This window comes from Hetaerina americana, unplaced genomic scaffold (assembly GCF_022747635.1).
Source record: "Hetaerina americana unplaced genomic scaffold, ioHetAmer1.1.p SCAF_178, whole genome shotgun sequence".
Classification (NCBI taxonomy): Eukaryota; Metazoa; Arthropoda; class Insecta; order Odonata; family Calopterygidae; genus Hetaerina; species Hetaerina americana.
The window spans coordinates 90,786-109,115 of record NW_027286739.1 but is presented as its reverse complement, the minus strand read 5'-3'; the positions used below and the strand labels follow the sequence as shown (position 1 = coordinate 109,115).

The 18,330-nt window shown below is 39.5% G+C and overlaps 1 protein-coding gene across 1 annotated transcript in view; it reads left to right on the top strand.

Moving 5' to 3' along the window:
* Nucleotides 1-18,101, top strand: part of LOC139687183 (uncharacterized) — a 40,099-nt gene extending 21,998 nt beyond the window's left edge. The window contains exons 9-10 of the mRNA XM_071584308.1: nucleotides 5,179-7,102; nucleotides 15,495-18,101. Coding sequence (XP_071440409.1) covers nucleotides 5,179-7,102; nucleotides 15,495-15,812 — 2,242 coding nt within the window. The 3' untranslated portion in view covers nucleotides 15,813-18,101. The remainder of the gene's footprint in view (nucleotides 1-5,178; nucleotides 7,103-15,494) is intronic.
* Nucleotides 18,102-18,330: the final 229 nt, after the last annotated feature.

Sequence of the window (18,330 nt, the reverse complement as noted above, 5' to 3'; positions counted from 1 at the left end):
AATCTGTTAGGTTTGCTGATGACCAAGCTTTAGTTTGTCAGTCAGCCAAGGGGTTGCAAGCATTGCTGAATGAATTGGAAATTTAGTGTGACAGGTAGGTAGGTTGGTAAGGTAATCTACCCGTTAAGGTAGGTTTTTGGGTGGACACAATTACCAAATAAATATTTTGTGACTCATAACAAAAGAAAATCTAGCATCCTACTCTATATCTGGTCCCTCTTCATCTCTGAGCACTTTCTTCCTCCCTTCCTACATCCTTATCCTGTTCCTTCCCTTTCCTCGTTTGCCTGACATTTTCCCCTCTATTACAGTCTTCAACATCCCACTGCCGGTCAATACGCTATTTATCCACTTTTTCTGCCTCCATAGGATTTCTTCCAACAAACCCCTGTCCCCGCCCACCATACCAAGTACTTCCTTGTTTGTTTTCTTCTCTGTCCATTTCACCTTCTCCATTCTTCTCCACACCCACATTTGAAAAGCCTCCGGTCTACGTCTATCCTCCTGCTTCTATGACCACGTGTCCATGCCGTACATTGCTACGCTCCACATCAAAGTTTTTACAAGTCTTTTTTTAATATCCTTACTCAACGTTCCTCTCATCAACTCCATATCAAAGTTTTTAAAAGTCTTTTTTTAATATCCTTACTCAACGTCCCTCTCATAAACTCCCTCCTCCTTGTGAAAGCCTCTTTACCTATTGCAATTCTTCTCCTTATGTCCATACTACTTTCACCATGTTGGTCCAAAACACTTCCGAGATACATAAACTGTTCTACCTGCTCTAGTTTTTGTCCTCCTGTGCGACAGGTATGGGATGAAAATCAATTTTAATAAAAAACAAAGGTTAGGAAATGTGGTCATTGAAGCAGGAGTATAGATGTAGACTGGAGGCTTTTGAAATGTGGGTGTGGAGAAGAATGGAGAAGGTGAAATGGACAGAGAAGAAAACAAACGAAGAAGTACTTGGTATGGTGGGCAAAGAGAGTGGTTTGTTGGGAGAAATCTTATAGAGGCAGGAAAAGTGGATGAAGGGGGTATTGACCAGCAGTGGGACGTTGAAGACTGTAATTGAGGGGAGAATGTTGGGCAGAAGAGGAAAGGGAAGGAACAGGATAGTGATGTTGGACGGGATGAAGGGAGGAAGAAAGTACTCTGAGATTGAAGAGGGACCTGATGTAGAGTAGGATGCTGGATTTTGTGTTTTGTCAGGATTCACAAAATATTTTTACTAGCTGTGTCCATCCAAAAACCTACCTTAACTGGTAGATTACTTAATAACAATAAATGCTCTTATGTCTCTAAGGGTTCCATTGAGTGATGAACCTTGCGCACCTTGTTCACACATGTTCAAGTTAGCATCAATGACCTTAACTGAAAGAAAATATAATGAAGCCAATCCTAAATCATGCATAACCAGTCAGAGACTAAGCGCACAAGGTGGAGATTCCAACCTTTTCGAGATAGATAGGAGCACATACTATTTTGAGCAAAGCGTAAAAGACAAAAACATATGCAAATTGTTCTCGAGCACAATCGCTAATAATCCCTTGCATTAATTAGAGACCTAATCAACTAGGGTTAATTCTCTTCTTGATTTTTTGGCAGCAAATGTGCCTGAGCAGGTTTTGAATTTATGTTTCATAGAATTAGTGATCATAAACCTGTACGTGCTAAATTCTCCTTTAGAGTAGAGAGAAATTCAACCTATGCAAGTAAAACTTACTTATTCAACAGGGCCGGCAAGCTGACTGATTTCCAAAATTCAGATAATTGAGCAACAAAGGCAGTGCTGAGAAAACATGGAAAGACTTACTAGATATCACAATTTGAGAAGTCAATACCTAGAAAACTAAAGAGAGAAAAATGCAGAAGCTTGGACAAAAAAACACGTAGTGTTTTTTTGTCCAAGTGTGAAAGGCATTGAGAGCAAAGGAGTTGCTTTGAAAAATGGCTACCAAGGTTTACCAAGTAGTAAATATACTATGTTTTTAGAAATCTACAAAAATTCTAAGTCGTTGAAAAAGTCAGCATTTCGGTAAGCCTGGGCTGATTTCTAGAGTAACATTTAAGGGATTCAGTTAAAGAAAATGCCATAGCATTCCAGTTATGTGAGAGAAGTTCAAGGAAACATGCCTTTGGTATGCTCTGTAAAAGATTGTCAAGTACAAAAAATAACATCCTGTTTAGAAAAAAGCTAATTTATAGAATTCTTTCCAAAGGGTCTTTAATCCACATTGAGGAAAAAACTACAGAATTACCTCGTCAATATCATTATGTGAAGGATAAAATCAAAGTATTCTGTTGTGGAATACTCTATTCGTCGGAAATGCATTGAACCCAAAGAATCTCATGATTCTAATTAAATTCCTGTATCTGTTTATTAGACATTGGAGTAAAAAATACTTTTATTTAGTCACTAGCAGAATGCAAGGTACCCATTGATTAGTAATCAGCATGAATTCCAAAAAGATAATCTATTGAGACAGCTATTTCTTTTTCTGCGCGGCATGTTAGTATCAGGTGAATACAACAATCAGGTTGATTTAATATTTCTAAACTTAAAAAATGCTTTTGACGAGGTGCCCCTGATAAATTATATGAGAATTCTTAGAGTCATGCACATTGAGTGGTTATTGATGTTATGGTTTCATAATTCACTTGAGTTATCTTCAGGTGTACCAGAAGGAAGAGTCATAGACCTGCTTTTATTCTTAAAATACATTAATGACCTAGCTAGCACTGTCAAGAGTGAGAATTGCTTGTTTTCCGACTATTGAGTAGTGTACAGGGATATTGGCAGTCTAATAGAAATGCCTTGGTTAATGGCCCTATTGTTCAGGAATAGTATTCTGAGTTAAGTCTTCAAAAATGTTTGTTATTAACTTTTGGAAATAGAATTGCTCTCTCCAAACTCTATACAGCATCAATAATAATGAACGAAATGTGGAATTCATAAAATATCTTGGCATCACTCTTGACTCATGATCTCTCATGGGTAAGAGAGGTGCCTAGGTGATTATTTCAAAAACTCAAGCTGCTTACCTGGAGTATGCAGCAAGTATCACCTTGAGGTGGGTTTAATAAAAATTAGATTGTGTGCAGTGTAGAGTTTGAAAGTTTACGAAAGGATTAAATGACAAACAGCAGTGTGACAAACTTGTTGAAGGAATTGTGATGGGACCCATTTTAAAATCGAAGATTAAATTTTAAATTGAATTTCTTAAATAAATTTTAGATCTTAGTTTTATCAAGATGTCGAGCTAATTTCAAGATTACCAAAGAATTGCAGAGGTCAGAGGTAGGCTTAAGATGTGCTTCTAAGATCAATTAAGAGACGGTAACAGTGGCACCTCACATCAGCTGGGAAAAAAATGGTACCATCAGTGCATATACCATATTTTCTGGCCCATAGGATGTACTCTTTTTGCCCCAAAATGTGCTCTAAAATCAACCTGCATCTTATGGGCAGAGGTTGTATGCGTATAACTTTGACCTATAAGCATAAGCCAATTAACCAGAAAACTACTTAAATTAATTATTTTTTCCTGCATCAGACATTGAAATATTGCCTTTATAACAATTTTGATTAGAATCACCAATTTGAGTTAGTAGTAAACAATCGAGTTTTAATATTTTCTTGAAATAACTTCCCAAAAAAATTGCCAAATAAATCCCTAGATATGTCGCCCCACTGCTAATGCATTCATTGTATATCTCCCGATATACTTTTGAGTAAAAAAACTTTACTTTCATATGGTCCCTAAAAGGCCAAAGTTTGAGGAAAAAGTTAAGAACCTGACAATAAATCTTAGGAAGAATGGGATTACTGTTTCAATGAAAAATGATTTCAATTGAAGCGAGAAAATCAGTGATACATCTGCATCATACCTCGCAAGCCACCATAAGGGTGTGTGGCGTAGGGTGTCAGATCATCTCCCATAATTAAGAATAAAACCGCATACAAAACCCACAAATTCAAGCCAATCTAAACCACAAAATCTATAATATATTATCAATTATCATACACATGCACTTATGAATAAACCTAATGTCTACACAACATATAATCTTGTCCCGAGTGGTAAATTAAATTTATTTAATATTTCTATAGTGACTTAGGTTTCTTACTATTATGATTCGTGAATTTCCAAGGAAAAATCTAGTATTTGTATCAATCTGTACTGGAATATATCTCCCTTATCTTATCTTTGTGGTCTAGCCTACCTAAATAGTATGGGGCCAATATAAGTCCTTTAGTGTCATTGCTAAAATCATTTGTCCTGAGCGCTGCCTATGTCTGTCGCACATGTTGGCTAGGGATTTCTATTGCCAATTTTTCTGGCATCATGTTGTGAGTGATTCATGAAGAGAAATGGTCTGTGCATACATACCAGTAGTCCAATATTACAAAAACTGCCCCTTTGAATATGAAAGGCAGCACTCATGAATGCCACACTGACGGGTAGAATGAAACAGCCATCCAAACTTAGTGTCTGCGATTGGTTGAATAGGTCCTGGCAGAAAAAAAAACCAAATAAAAAAAATAGAAGTAAAGATGACGTTGTGTATGAGGAAAGTGACAGCCCCAGTGGAATTAACTGCAGAAATGATTTAACAGCAGTGATGATGAATTTCTGGGACTCTATGATGAATAAATGATGGTATAGCTTCTACATTTTTAATGTAGCAGTTCCATTTTCTTTATATTAATTATTAAATTATAATGTTATGATCCTTTTATGTCTATCCAAATATTTTGCGTAAATTCTGATGTGAAAAATTACAGTGAATCTTATGCACAAGTGTCTTATGGATGAGGAAATACAGTATATACTTGTCTGTATGTGTATGTATGAATACGTGTTGATATGTATACATACATATATATATCCGTAATACTGCATGAATGGCTGGTGACCTACTACCCCCTGCCACACATCCATGTGGACTGCACATGGGGTATTGTGTAGATGTAGAAGAGCACAAATTTGAAGAAAGTGCATTGCTCCTGGATTGAAAATTCACAAATTAGCCTTATTATTATCACAAATTCCATTGAGAACAAAATTTTGCTTTTATCGAAATAAAAAATTGATCGTTGAAAAATTAAATATTTTATAAAATTACGTTCTCAGTGTTTGATTGGTAGTGATTTCAAATCCAATTCTTTTTCAGGACGGTCCAAGAAGCTGAGCTACGTCAGCGATTACACGGTCTCTCCTTGACCTCTGAGAGTGGAAATGCATCTGTCTTGGAAGTCATTGAACCCCATGAAGATGAAGTCGGTGGTGGGACAAACCATCATCACGTATCACAGTCCAAAATCCATGGAAGCAGCTCTGCTTCTGCAGCACCTGGTGGGAGGAGGAGGGGTCGCCGTGGGAAGATGCTAGGGAGGGGGTCGCAGAAGTCTCAAACATCAGCCACGTTGCCATGGGATGTGGTGCTGCACAGAAGTGTCTCTGAGACCACAATAAATCGTGGGATACCGATGGAGGAGGATGCAGGGGAGGATGAGAGGGAGAGGGGACTCAGTGTGTCAGTTGAAGACCTGCTCGGAGGAGGGGGAGATGGTCATTCCATGGCAAGGGGAGCGGGTGGTCAGGAGACTCTTCCTCCCCCTGGGGGACGGGGAGTGAAGGATGGCAGCGCAACAGGTGTAGCAGTTGGTGGTCCGGTGACTGGACGATCTAAGCATGGGGGCACACCCAGTGCTCCTGGCACAGTGGGGAGTGCCACAGAGGGGCGCACATCTACAGCATCTCACTCGTCTGCCTCTTCATCCTCATTATCAGCCAACTCTCGTCCAGATCTACTGGCTGGAACCACTCCCAGAGTTGGGACAGATGAGTTGACATTGTCCATGGTGTGTGATGTGCAGGACATTGGCTCGGAATCTTGTGGTGAGACAGGTTTATCTGGTGGATCGGGTATTGGAACAATTTCCATGGGTCTTCTCCCAGTACCGCACTCCTCCGGATTGAAAAAGCGTAACTTTCTCCAGAAACTGTCGGCAAAAGCGAGATGGCCCTCAACCAAGAGGAAAAAGACAGCATCACCTGTGGGCCCATCCCTCTCATCTCAATCTCTTACCTCCACCCCATCTTCTGGTGGTAGTAGCAGCAAGCGCTCGCAGGAAATATCGCCTGAAGACTTCAAAGAGACGTACCTTAGTCCTCGAATCACTAATGGGAGCGTTGACTCATCCCCTTCCACCTGTCAGGAATCACCAAGGTTGGGTATGACAAACTGTCCGAACAGTGATCGCCCAGACCCACCAGTGGAGTCTGTGTTGTCTGGGGGAAAAGATGGCAGCACGGGCACACAATCCCATCCTCCTCAGACTGTGCTAACAACGGCCCCTGTGAGCCCCATATGTGACCGGCATGGGAGTCCTGGCAGCAGCACAGGTGGCCATAGGACCAGTCAGGTGCGGGCGGAATTGGCAAGTGTGGCTGCCTCTGAGGATTCCGGCATAATGATGGTGGCACCCCCAAGACCCTCATCCTCAGCCTCTCTGCCTTCATCATCATCTTCCTGCTATTATTCTGCGGCAACGCGTGCTGTTGGAGCCAGGGAAGCGGCCATGATTGGTGGGGGAGGAGGGGTTGTTGCCTTGGAGGACAAGTTACATCATACCAGTGGGCACCACCACAGGACTCTGGCCACATACCACCTTAAGTGCATGGGGAGGAGGATAGGGTCGGTTGCTGCAGAACAATTCTTGGCTCATCCGGAGAAAGCCCTCGAGGCATACATTGGGAGGACTCGGGTTCAACAACAGCAAAGGCAGAAAGGCAGCATGGAGGAGATGACTCTCCCACACACCCCACCCCCTCCTCGACCGCCCCATTCCCCAGCTCCACTCCCTAATCCACCCTGTACCCCACCAAGCGACCCTGCCCACCTGTCCCCAATTCTTTCGGAGCGAAGTGCTTGTGTTGATCACATGGAAGAGACGACTGCAAATGTTGAAGCAGCTCAGAAGGCAACAAAGAGGACCTCAGGTTTGAACTGTGACACAGTGGACATAAGACCACAAGAAGTGCCATCGCAGGGCCAATCTTCAAATGCAGTCAGCCCTGAGGACAAACAGTTGGTAGGTAGCTAGTTCATCCATTCTTGTTCCATGCTCACTATGAATTCAAATTATAGTTTAACTGGGATGTGTCATGACATGGAAAAGCCCAAATATAGCATTAATTTACCAGGAATTATGTATCATACAGAATGAGGTATCCCCCTGCTCTAATACTCTCATGAGTAACTTCATTTAACAAAAATCCAGGCATTTCACTTTCTTATTCCAATTAGCTGTACCAGGGGAGCAGACATGATTTTCATTGATGGGTTATGTCTACATTTTCTTAATAAGAATAGTAAGTTAATATTCTCAGATGGCACGGCATAGGTAAGTAACTTATATTGGAACTACCATCATAATACAGGATTCTTTCTTTATTGTTCCCAGTGAAATTTCAATGTACTAAACTGCATTGGGTTTGCTAGAGAGGGAGATTTCCATCATTCAAAGTAGTTGGCTATTGACCATACTTAAGTTGGCAACTTTGAAAATGAATCTGTCCAACATAGATTTATTTTGGAATGAGGATTAAATAGACCTTATCAGTTAAGAAAATTTACCCAATGGGCATTAGGAACAACTTATTGACATGTACACATATCCATACAGCAATAATTAGCATTCTTTAATTCTTCAGGTATTTTAAATTACATTTTTTAAGAGATCCTGGTGACATAAAAAATAGGTCAATATAATCACAACTGTTGGCATCTCTCATAATCTGGCTTATAGGTGAGTAGTAAGTGCAATTTTGTGCATGATGTTTCATAGAGTGCTTCATACCTTGTGTTAAGGTCCTCTGAAAGATATTGCACTTGGGAGTTCTAATGAATTTAACTTGTTATGTGGTAATTTATAAAGAAACGTTGTTTTTAATTTTTCAATGCTCATGCAAGGAGGGAAGATTTAGGAGAGGTAACATTTCATGTTAGCTATAAAAAGATCTTTGTGAATATTGAATTTGGATGCAATTGTGTGCACAAATTTTCTTTGAATATGTTCTATTGTATAAATAAGGAGCTTGTAGTAAGGTGACAGTAGAGCAGTATTAACAGAGTGACCTAACCAACAAGATAAGTAGAACTTAAAATGGTTATATATGATTAAAGTTTTTACAGTATTGGAAGATCAATCTAGAGGATATAAATCAATTGGATTTAACATAGTTATAATGCTGATGGAATGTTAACTAGGAGTCAATATAACTCCTAGGTCTTTTATATTTGTTAATCAGGCAGAGTTTAAGAGGACGCCTCGGTAGCTTAAGTGGCTAAAGCACTCGACCGGATATTGAGGGATCTGGGTTCGAGTCCCAGTCAAGGCGAATGATTTTTACGCTCTGAAATTGTTGCATTGAAATGCACATTAGCGGATGACTCCGTTAAAAGTTACTGTTGCGGCATCTCCCGCAGTTTCTTTGGAATTTGTCAAAGGGAAAACACCATACGTGTTTAAAGTTGGCTTTAACCTCGTGGACAGTGGCGCCTCGCGCACGACTACGAATACATGTGACATTGTATGTACGGTATTTCGTCATAACATCTAGTTCCTTTAAAAGCCCCAAAATTTCAGAGTTTAAGAGGACGCCTCGGTAGCTTAAGTGGCTAAAGCACTCGACCGGATATTGAGGGATCTGGGTTCGAGTCCCAGTCAAGGCGAATGATTTTTACGCTCTGAAATTGTTGCATTGAAATGCACATTAGCGGATGACTCCGTTAAAAGTTACTGTTGCGGCATCTCCCGCAGTTTCTTTGGAATTTGTCAAAGAGGATAATTGCTTAGTCTATATTCATAATGCCATGGACTATTTTTCCGGTTGAAAGTTACAGAATAGTATTTTTTTAATTGAAAATTGAATAACCACCAGGTTTTAAGACTATAAAGGCAGTTTTGCTGAGTTAGGTAATTATCTATTGATTGAACTGTTAAAAAATTGTAAGTCATCAGCATACAAAAGAAAAGGAATTGAGACTAAAGCCATTATGATATCATTATAAGTAAGTTGAATGATAGTGGACCCAGAGGGTCATACCAAGGGAGGACCCTTGGGGAATACTTAATGATGGATAGAAACATTAACTTTTAGATGCATTAATTTTTACTTAAACTTCTCTATTGGTCAAATAACTTCCCCAACAGTCAAGTAAGGTACCACTCATTCACAATGTATCCAACTTTCTAAGAAGAAGCACATGGCTAACAGTATCAAAAGTCTTATTTATGATCCTTTTAAAAAGCCGAAAGATTAGTGATTGTTGGTCTTTTTTTAGGGGAACCATGCTGCTGAGGGATAGTGATAAAATTAAGATAGGAGTTGGCTTATCTACAAACCAATGATTCTAAGGATTTGTTATTAATGGGAGTGTGGCAATCAGGCATTAGTAGTTACATTATTTCTGTTACCTTGCTTATGTATAGGTACTATATATGTGGATTAAAGTTCGCCAGGAAATATCCCAGTAATGAGGAAGAGTATATACAAAGGATAAAGTAATGGCTCGAGACACATACTCAGAAGTAGGGCTGGGAGTTCATCAGGACCACAATCCTTTTGGTCAAGTTGGCATAGTTAAGTTTTGATGTCTTCTAGTGAGATTGTTATAGATGAGATATGATGAAATATCATTACCAACATTACATTCAGCATATGATGGGGTTAGTTTGGTAGTGTTAAATCCATATATGCATCTGCCTTTTTAGCCACATGCATTTATTTCCATTGATAACTCAAAATAAAATTTAGTAGGTATTTTTTAAATATTTGTATTAGTCTAATGTTGGTTGCATTATGGTTCTAAATCCATAATTTGAAAAATTTATGGAATATCCATCAATCAGGTTTGATGGTTACCTTTGTTAGCATGACTTTGCCAAATATCATTTCTTTAATTCCAATTAGAAGTACTTTGGAAAAGTTGATGGATAAAGAAGTGTCTTTTGTTATTTAACTGTTGTTGTATAAAGGCCAAGTTCTTAAAATACATTATCTATCATGGGTCATATTCAACAGGAATTCTCTGTGTGCCAATTCTGTATGTACACATTGGGAAAATCTGAAGGAAGGAAGAAATCATGTAAGGTGAAATTTTAAAAATTACAGTATGTTTTAGTTATTATTCTGCTTCTCATTTGAAATGGTGGTTGCTTGTTTGCAACACTTTTTTTCACAGCACTCAGGCCTATTATCCTAAATGAAGTATCTTCACTATTTTGCTACATTTCAACAATTCAGCTATCACAAAATGTAAGCCATGGCATGCACGGGGAATTACCAATTTCCATCGGCAAAAAATGGATGTGATTATAGGAATGCAATATTTTTTTTTAAGGTAATCTACCGGTTAAGGTAGGTTTTTGGATGGACACAACTACCAAACAAACATTTTATTATTCCTAACAAAACAAAAAATTCATCATCCTACTCTATATCAGGTCCCTCTTCATCTCTGAGTACTTTCTTCCTCCCTTCATCCCATCCAACATCACTATCCTGTTCCTTCCCTTTCCTCATTTGCCTAACATTCTCCCCTCAATTACAGTCTTCAACATCCCGCTGCCGGTCAATAACCCCTTCATCCACTTTTCCTGCCTCCATAGGATTGCTCCCAACAAACCCCTCTCTTCACCCACCATACCAAGTACTTCCTTGTTTGTTTTCTTCTCTGTCCATTTCACCTTCTCCATTCTTCTCCACACCCACATTTCAAAAGCCTCCAATCTACGTCTATCCTCCTGCTTCAATGACCACGTTTCCGCACCGTACATAGCTACACTCCAAATTAAAGTTTTTACGAGTCTTTTCTTAACATCCTTACTCAACGTCCCTGTCATCAACTCCCTCCTCCTTGTGAAAGCCTCTTTGCCTAGCGCAATTCTTCGCCTTACGTCCCTATTACTTTGACCGTGTTGGTCCAAAACAGTACCGAGAAACGTAAACTGTTCTACCTGCTCTAGATTTTGCCCTTCTACTTTAATGTTAAGCTTAGCCTTTTTCTTTCTAGAAAATCGCATAACCTTTGTTTTATTAATATTAATTCTCATCCCATACCTGTCGCACTGAATTTCCAATTCACTCTGCAATGCTTGCAGCCCCTTGGCTGACTGACAAACTAAAGCTTGGTCATCAGCGAACCTAACTGATTTTACAAATTCACCACCCAATTTCATTCCTACCTCCAGTTCTTCCCATGCCTCTTTAATCATTTCCTCTGCATACAGGTTGAACAGCAACGGTGATAATGGGCAACCCTGCCTTACACCTCTTCCTAACACTGCCCAACCGGACTCCCCATTCCCCACCCGCACCTGAGCAGTCTGAGACATCTACAGGTTGTAGATTAGCCTCCTTTCCCTCCAATCTATTCCTATTTTCTGCAATATACTCATTAGTTTTCCCCAATTCACTCTATCAAACGCTTTTTCGAAATCTACGAAACAGGCAAATACCTCCTGGTTGTGTTCTAAATTCCTCTCGATTAATAATCTCATTACTGCAATAGCATCATGCGTACTTCTCCCCTTCCTAAACCCAAACTGATCATCCCCTAAGTAATCATTTGCCCTACTCTCTATCCTTTTGTTTATGATCCTAAGAACAGCTTTAGCTGCGTGGGATATCAAACTAATTGTCCTATAGTCCTCACATGACGTGGCCTTTAGCTTTTTCGGAATAGTAACTAAAACTGATCTCACTAAGTCTTCCGGCCAGACTCCCTCCTCATAAATACTGCAGATCACCCCATATAGCCTCTTCCTCCCACATTTTCCTAAGCCTTTTAAAAGTTCCGCGGGAATGTTATCCACCCCCACGGCCTTATTTAGTTTCATCTCCCTTAATGCCCTTTCTATCTCATTGTGTAGTATGCCTGGACCTAAGCTGTCTTCCTCTACGTCATTTTCTTTTTCAATGTCTAACTTTGTTGGTCTAAGCTCCTTACTATACAGTTCTTCTATATACTCCTTCCATCTCTCTCGGATCTTTCCTGCGTCAACTATTACCTTACCCGCCTTATCTCTAACTGTTAGCATAGCTCTTCCTTTCTTACTTCCCGATAACGATTTAACTTTGCTGTACAGTGCACCGATTTCACCCTTCCTCTGGAGACTCTCCATATCCTCGCACTGCGTCTTCCACCAGGCTTCTTTTGCTTTATTTGTTGCCCGCCTCAATTTATTGTTTAATTCTTTGTACTTCATTTTGCCTAACTCTGTATTTACATTCTTCCATTTTCGCCACTCATCCATCTTTGTAATCATCTCATCCGTGATCCATGGTTTCCTAGTCCTTTTAGCGTTAACGGTTCCAATAGTGTCCAATAGTGTCTTTTGCGGCTTTAGGCAACCCTTTCTTGAAACTTTCCGATTTTTCTTCGATAGTACTTAGCTCTTTACCATCCTCCATGATTTCCTCTACCGCCTGTTTGTATTCCTTCCTTTTCAAACCATTTAATGCTTCTACATTCCATTTTCTAACTCACCGCCCCCGCCTTATCTTTTTGAAACGGACGCTACATTTCATAACAACTAAATTGTGGTCAGAGTCGGCATCCGCTCCCGGGAAGCTGTGCGAATTTATCACACTGTTCCTAAACCTGTGCCTAACCAGGATATAATATAGCTGATACCTTTGAGTCACCTGGCATTTTCCATGTATACCTGCGTCTTTTGTGGTATCTAAACCAAGTGTTGGTGATGACTAAGCCCTGTCTCCTGCAGAACTCAACTGCTTTCTCCCCGCGGTCATTCCTCGTGCCTAAACCGTAGTCCCCGACCTCGTCACCATCTCTTCCTTCGCCTGCCGTCGCATGCCAATTCCCCATCACTATCAAATGTTTCCCTGCAGGAACACACGCGATTAAGTCCTCTAACTGGTCGTATATCCTATCGACCTCTTCTTCTTTATGGTAGCTCAGTGGCATGTATACCTGAATAATAACTAAGTTCGTCGGTTTTGCTTTTATCTCTACTAGTAGTATTCTATCCGTTACCTGCTCTATGTTGACTACGCTTCTTCCTACCTCTTCATTTAATACTATGGCAACCCCTCGTTGGCTCTCGTCCCCACCACTGTATATTATTCTATACTTATCACTCCAGTAATTCCTGCTATCTTTCCATCTCACCTCGCATAGACCTAAAATATCTATATTTCCCCTTTCCATCTCTCGCTTAACATTCTCCAATTTCCCTGTCCTCATCATTGTCGTAACATTCCACGTTCCTATTCTAACTAATGTGGTCTTCTTCTCCTGTGTCTTCTGTCCTGCTGCTGCTGATTTTCCCTTGCAAGGGTTTCGTTGGATGACGGCCGTGGAAGCCTTGCCTCCCCCGCTGCCGGGCACGACACACGGCTGATTGGGCCGAGCCCCGTAGTTGCCAGGACTCAAAATATCTGTATAGTCCATCATATTTTTCTTGGGAATGATAATTGAGGTGGTTTCCCGTTGCCTTCCTCAATAGTGTTTTTAACATGACACCATCACTTACTGGCCGCCCCACTGGGGTCAGACGCCATTGCAGCCGCCTCACCGAGGAACAGACGCTGCGTGGACTACCTTTCGTCTGGCTCCTAACCTTCGACCTATCTGGCATGGGTGACCCTACCAGGAGCAATTATTATTACTCCCGCCAGCACAGCTCTAGGGGTCATCGGAACGCACAAACCCTTCCACCACGTCAAGGTTGTAGTCCGGGGAGGGAGGAATGCAATAACCATCACAATATCCCTAAAAGTGAAATAATGCCTTTTATGCACTCTTCCAGTTCACATATCATTCCTGTTCATGTAGTTACATAATTAGGAGCATGAGACAGTGACTAGGCTGAAAATCCATGACATTATTTCTAAGTTGTCTAGTGAGCCACTTCTCTTTCCTTCCCTCTTAAATTGAACATCCAAGCTCCAATAAACAAGTGGGATAATCTAATTCCAAGTTAGTCAAAATGGCAATATTTAGTAATATGTTTTTCTTTCTCTACACTATAGATATGGGGATCGAGATGGTGTGGTGGCTATTTTACTGGCTTCCCACCCAGAGGGTCCGGGTTCAAATCCCGGCAATGTTGAATATTTTCAGTGGTATCTGGATCCCTACTTGAGGTGCTTTGTGGAGGGCACTTTGATTGAGTACGCCATCCATCGGATAGATGTTAAACTGTGGACCCCTTGGCGCCTTTCGCAGAGAGTAGGCTAATGCTGATGCCGGTTTTTTCTCCATCCTGTTTCCTATCCTGTCCATCCCTAATGGTGCAAATGTCCTCAGCTGTCAGTCGCCTCCCCTAAATACTACTCCTAGACTGCAGATATAATTTCTTTTGGATCCCACACACTATTATCTGGCCCAAATAGAGCGTCGAACTATAAACATATATATAAATGCTAAAAGAATTTCATAGAGATATACTGTAATCATTTTCCTCTTTGTTAATTTTTCAACTAAATACATTTTTGTTAAGTTTTTAAAGTAAAACAAGCAAAATGGCATTCCCCCTACATTGTATCTCATACAAAGTAATAAATTTTGTGCACGTAATATTCTTTTCTCTGAAAGATCTACATTCCCAGATCACAACTATCCTTTTTAATTAAGTTTCAGGGGTCTGGAAAAAATATAACCAAACTTTTCATTAAAGGATATTTTAAGAAATATTGCTTTTCTCAAAGTAAATGAAAAAGAAGAAACTCACCCTGAGGTAATGCACATAACCATTTGATTTTGGTAATGGTGAAATTGCTTGGCACATGCAGCTCCAAATTCCATGGTTCCCCTTCCGTTGGATACAAAATAATAGACTATGGATTAGGTGTTAATTTGGTCACTTTTGTCATGCAGCAAAATATCATGCATATTCTGAAAACTTAATATGCGGTGTTTAATGCATGGGAAAGATTCATTCCCAAACATTTGGTAAACTTTTAGTGACCAACTGAGAGCGAAAAAAACTGTTGTTCAAGCTGAAACAAAATTAAAAATGAACACAGACTCTATAGATATGCTGGCAGCACTTGAATTATAAATATATTTTCCTTCAAGAGATGTTGATGTGTTTGCATTTGGCAAGTAAAAATACTGAAAGGATTTATTGCTTTGTGAAGTTAAGATACCCTGATCAATCAATATTCCTAGATTAATAATATTCATCTCAATTGTCTTGGACTCACCGCCGTAGAGAAAATTCCGTGGGATGTTATTACTGATATTGATGTAGTATTGTGAATTGATGTCACACACCCAACTACTTCCATCGCATAATTGTAATAATATTTAAACAAAATTTAGTTAAAAGTAAATGCCAACAGTTTACTCATGTTGTTATATTGCTCCTTGTTAACCATTTTATGATGATGCTAAGTGCATTTGATTAACCCACCCTCTTTAAACATTTCCTTGATTTTGTTACCTTGCAGACTGGAGTAGCAGAAGGTGGTTTGGAGCCAGTATCCCCCAGCTCTGCAGTGGATGTCGAGGAAGGGGTTTCTACTGCAGTGGTAGTTGATCGTCCATGGTATGACCTTTCAGAGGAGGAAGAGGAGGAGGACAACAGCAATAGGGGAGGTGCAGAGGGTGGTGGTGGGAGCAGTGGGCTATCTGGGCTGTCAGTTGTGCGGAGCTCAAGTGAGGAGGATGAGGATGGTTGGCGCAGGAGACAAGGGGAGGAACTGGTGCATGGTGCCACTCTGGAAGTGAGTGAGGAAGATGAGCATGAGGGAAAAAGTGCCTTGTGAATGTCACCACTTATGAGAAGGAAAAATTGTATTTTCCAGTGACAATGGCTTGATCTTTTGCATGGAAGATACGTGGAGATGATCGTTGTTTTTCTTTTTCTGTAATGGTCAGAATGCCAGGACATGTTGAATGACCAGGAGTGAAGCAGCAAGGTTCTAACTAAAATAGACTTCATTTTGAGGATAGATGCTGGAAAGAGATAGAGGAGACATTGTAGTTTTAGGCCACTGCACTGTGTGCAGTCTGGTGAAGGTGATTAATTTGCCACATCTTGTCTTTTCTTGTTTCCTTTACCAGAGAAACCCAATTAAGAGACTGCAAACCTTGGGAGTGTTTTGTGCAGACAAGTGGCAAATCCTGTTTATCTTTTAGACAATTGGTAATGAACCTACCAAAGTCTATCTTCAGGCTTGTCACTATGGATCTAATAAAATAAGTGAATTGATATTTAATATAACTGGGTGGAAATGTAGTCTGTTGTTATCAGGTGAGCAGGAGAAACTTACCGATGATTTGGTCAAGTGCTACCGAAGGGATTTGTTATCTTCTCTATTGTTGTCTTAAACCATTGGGAAGAATATTAAAATGTGAGATATCTCTAAAATGCTGAACTTGGCTGTTCCACAGGCAGTGTTTGACTAACCTGTACATTGTTGTGTCGGCATTCAGTATCTGAAAACATGTCTTGGGTTTTTCTATTTAGCATTTTGTTTATAATGAAACATTATTCAAGTTTAAAATAGGAGAATGGCAATTGCTGACATAGGTGCAACTGTAGAAAAAGTTCGATTAGTTCTATCTTTCCATTTCACTATGATATTCAAATTATAGCTCTTGATGTTTCAGAGCTGACATATTCATCATAATTGGGTTTTCCAGATGCAAGCAGTATTAGAAAGACAATCTTGTCAAAATGTTTTTCATGAAATGCTGATTTGAAGTGGAGGGATATGCACTGGATGTTGCCACGAATTTTGTAAGCTGAAATTGAATATTTTTCTTGCTTCTATGTACATTTTTTTTCTCTGTGTTTTATTTGTTTTTCAAATTTTTGCTCAAGATATTGTTTTGTGCTCTTTGCTCGACATGTGGTAGGTTATTGATTTGCGAGAGCTGATTGAAAACAACTTGACGTAATTTGTTTTCATCTTGTCAGTTGAATCCTCAGGTTCTAGTAACTGTTTATTGGTGCCCTTTTTTTTGGCACATTTGTTCAAACACTATCCAGTGAGCGTTCTTTGGAAGTATGAAAAGTATAAGCACAGGTAAAGGATAATGGTGGCAGGTGGTGCACATGTGGGAAGAGTTTGGTTGGGTGTTTGGTGCAAACTAACCAATGGAATTTCGTTTTCGAAATTGTAAATATTGTGAATTATTATATATTTTATACTTCATCAAATTGCACCAACTTATTTGGTTTTCATCTGTTGTGTCCCTCGAAAGATATGCATTTTCACCAGTGATGTTCTGTTTTCACTATAGTGAAATCCTTTTTCACTCTTACCTTGGGAAATAAATTTTGAATGGCATTGAAGAGTCAGAACCCTTGCATCGAAGTGCTGATTGATTTTGTTAGCCTGGTAGAAGTACCAAAAAATAATATGCAGTGTTCACTGAATTTCATTACTGAATGTTACATTACTAGTCCATTTTTTATTGTGTTTCAACCAAATGAAATGAAGTCCAGACCCCATTACACAATACCCATTTAAGAACACTAATTACTGGACGAAAATGGACACAGTCATATCAGGCAATTTTAATCTCTAAATATTCAAATGTATATAATGTAATGAAAAAGCACTTACGATTGTGCATTTAAATTTCACTTTGCTCGCAACCTAAAAGTTTTCAATCTTGTGGAACATCTTGTTCGTAAATGTTGTTTCAATATTGATATATTGGGTTGTGAAAGTCCACTGATATATGTTGTACAAATTTAAATCCACAAGCCATGTGTAAAGGTACAATTTTACATTAATGATATGCCACTTAGGTCTTGTAATGGTTGTGGTCAAGAAAAGTGATCAGTTTCTAGTGTTGTGTTTTGAGTGCCATGGTAAACGTTGCAGAGACTGCTATATAGAAAAGATGTGAAAGCAGCCACATCATATGTCCTATCCCTGTTGACTTAATATGTACCTTGATGAGGAAGCACACCAAGTTTGGTAGCTAATGTGTATACTCAGTGAAGAATGGGATTTAAAATGCCTATTTAAAAATGTATATTTGTGTAGCTATTTATTATTTTTGTAATCTAACAAAAATATATGTTATATATATGAGAATGTGTCTTATTGATTTCAAACCTAGCTAAAGATTGAACCACAGTTTATTGAGCCGAAAAGAGAATTGTTTAGAGAGTCAACAGTAAATGGATTATATTTGATGAAAAAATGATAAAAGTTTGGTCGGCTATCATGTGTGCATGATATATGCTGCAGAATCATCAACAGAACGATGTCCTTCATTTTTCACCCTGAAAAGGAGGAGCTGTAGTTATTAGGCGAGCTGTTT